Here is a 2,500-nt window from a genome sequence, read left to right on the forward strand (position 1 = left end):
GTTTCTGTAAGAAACCAAAAGTTACCGAAAAACAATATATCGTATATCGTATCGCGTGCATCGATAGCATTTGAATATACTGCGCAGGTGCAGAATGGTTCCCATGTTCTAATCATGCTTATCCACCAATCGATGATCACCGATAAGGCCAAGTTAACGGTCGAACGTACTGAAAGCGGGGGCTGTTGGTCTATAAAAACGATCCATCAACCGTTCTGCTGCTCCATAGTGCGTGAGTTTAGTGCCATCGACGTATTCAAAGGCGACATTAGTGATCGGTTATAGTTGGTAGTGATAGTTCCATCTCCGCATATTACGGGCAACATAGAGAGCAAAGGAAAAGGTTAGATCTATTTCATAGACAGTTCAGCTGGGCTAAGCTGCAGAAGATTAACTACACCACGCTGTACGCACATCGTCTGAAAGTTTCAATATTTTTATAGCCATAGATGTCATCATTAAACCATCTGTTTAACTGATGCTCAGCTGTGTCATCGTTGCGTTCGTTTCTCAAGCTCATAAGATAGTGGTGCACTTACGCCGTGCGTCATGGAAGGGTGGCCACCCGCGGTAGCTCGTTCGTTACTTCTTAGCTTCGGTTTGCTGTCAAGTTATCCGATGCTCCGTACAATAATCATTACACATTTATCCTAACGGCAGTATGAATGTCTAGTTTTTTGTTTCCCTAATACGACAATCTGCTGCTAGCGGTGAAAGCAGGTGTTTTGACAAGATAATGATGTGATGCCATTGGTAATTTTTTACTACAATGTCCTCCATCATTGTCACACTAGCCGCGGAGTTCACATCTGTGCATATTCTATTCGTCAACAGCTCTCACTGTTGCGTCGTTATGTTAAGTTTTTTTGTGCTGCAGCACAGCATCACCATCATTGACAGTCTTGTTTTGGTAAGAATTCAGGCACTTTCAATAATGTGGTTTCGATCCGAACATTCGACATCGATGTATGCTGTTCAAGGTATGCTTCATACTTTTGCCACTATACCGAACATATAATATGTTCTTTTTTGCTGTAATGATGACTTTCGTTCGTCTTCCACATTATTTGGGACATTCATCATCGCATCAAGGATAAAAAAAATCTCTCTGTGCAGAAAGTTTCATTTGTATTTTCCAATCGTTAATATAAAAGCATTTTTGTTCTCTATTTTTGTAATTAAGTTCTCCAAATACTAGCCCACTTTTGTTTCGTGTTTTGGATTGTGCTTTTGGCCTTCATTATTGAAAATTGATCCACAAGCACAAGCACAAGTTTCTGTGCACCAAATATATTCATTTAAACGGGATTTTTTTTTAACAAGAATTTTACGTTGGTGTGCACCACTGATTTCAGAATGCATTCGACATCGCCTGATAGTTGAATGCAAAGTGGGTAAGCCAATCATGGAAAGGACGTACTTCTCATTAAATTCCCTAATAGGTATGGCGGGTCACTCAGCAGAACCGAATACCCAAAAAGGCAAATAGAATAGAATGGTTTGTCTACCCTTTTCGGTATGGTTGGGTGGAACTATTTTTGATTGTCGGTTATCGCGATTAGTGGTGTGAAATTTGGGGTTTGGACAAAATGGTCAGTAACCGCTACCTGGCGTAAAAGATTGATCTGAAGAGTGTACGTGTATGCGTGTATTTATGACATAGAGATATTAAAAATGAGTTAGGCTCTACCACTTCATGCAATCAACGGGTAGGAGGCTCAATTTTCAAGTTTTTAATGAAGTTATTATTGTCCAACCAAAAGTCGGACTCAAACCGTAACCGGTCATCTGTGGTCTCTTGCACATATGTACCATCTTTTTCATAGTGAATCGTTTGAACACTATTCTCCATTTTAGAAAATCGTGCGGCTGGTAAATGGGACATACTTTTGTAAAACTCGACGTTTAGCTCATCTTATTCCAAATGCTTGATGCATTTGAGTTAGTAAATAAAAAAATACTAACTCAAATGCATCCATTTCTACTAATAATAAATGTTGTTATCTTTCTGCTAGTCACGACGGTTATACATTAAATGAATATAACAATACTTTTATCACTTCACGAACTTCATTCACTCCGTGTAAGTATAGCATACGCTTGAGCATACGCCTTCATTTCCATTTCAGAGTTTTGCTGTTATTGAATAGAAGGACAAAAACTGTTGACACACGTGTGCATGCAAACCGTGCAGAAAACAAAAAAAAAGATGAAGAATGTAAAGGCAGAGAGCTAAATGGACAAAAAGTAAAAACTGTATTAGTAAAGGCAACTTCGGAGCGACGACGTTCGCTTTCGTCTCGCCGTTGAATTTTACAGGTGTTCAGGAGAATACCCGTTTCAAATGGCTTTCGTGAAATCCATAAAATTGTGGAACTCGGTACTACGTAGCCCACACAAAGCGTTTTCGTAAGGAATATTGACTCGAATACAGACAGCAGTTTCCGGTTCTGTGCAAAATTTTATTCCCATCGACTTCAGGGAGGCTATATATTTTTTA

At 39.2% G+C, this 2,500-nt stretch overlaps 2 protein-coding genes across 9 annotated transcripts in view; one reads left to right on the forward strand and one right to left on the reverse strand.

Moving 5' to 3' along the window:
* Window positions 1-2,500, reverse strand: part of LOC125947880 (ADP-ribosylation factor-like protein 2-binding protein) — an 11,262-nt gene that overhangs the window by 6,355 nt on the left and 2,407 nt on the right. For 4 of the 6 annotated variants that reach the window (XR_007468534.1, XR_007468533.1, XR_007468535.1 and 1 more), the window contains exon 3: window positions 1,168-2,500. This exon is cut by the window's right edge. The exons of the other annotated variants lie outside the window; for them this stretch is intronic. The gene's annotated coding sequence lies outside the window, so the exon portion shown is untranslated. Of the gene's footprint in view, window positions 1-1,167 lie in introns of those variants that run through there. 6 annotated transcript variants of the gene reach the window in all.
* Window positions 1-2,500, forward strand: part of LOC125947850 (centrosomal protein of 83 kDa) — a 24,521-nt gene that overhangs the window by 4,767 nt on the left and 17,254 nt on the right. Inside the window, exon 1 of one of the 3 annotated variants that reach the window (XM_049673309.1) lies at window positions 710-910. The exons of the other annotated variants lie outside the window; for them this stretch is intronic. Within the exon in view, the coding sequence (XP_049529266.1) occupies window positions 770-910 (141 nt within the window). The 5' untranslated portion in view covers window positions 710-769. Of the gene's footprint in view, window positions 1-709; window positions 911-2,500 lie in introns of those variants that run through there. 3 annotated transcript variants of the gene reach the window in all.

This window comes from Anopheles darlingi, chromosome 2 (assembly GCF_943734745.1).
Source record: "Anopheles darlingi chromosome 2, idAnoDarlMG_H_01, whole genome shotgun sequence".
NCBI lineage: Eukaryota > Metazoa > Arthropoda > Insecta > Diptera > Culicidae > Anopheles > Anopheles darlingi.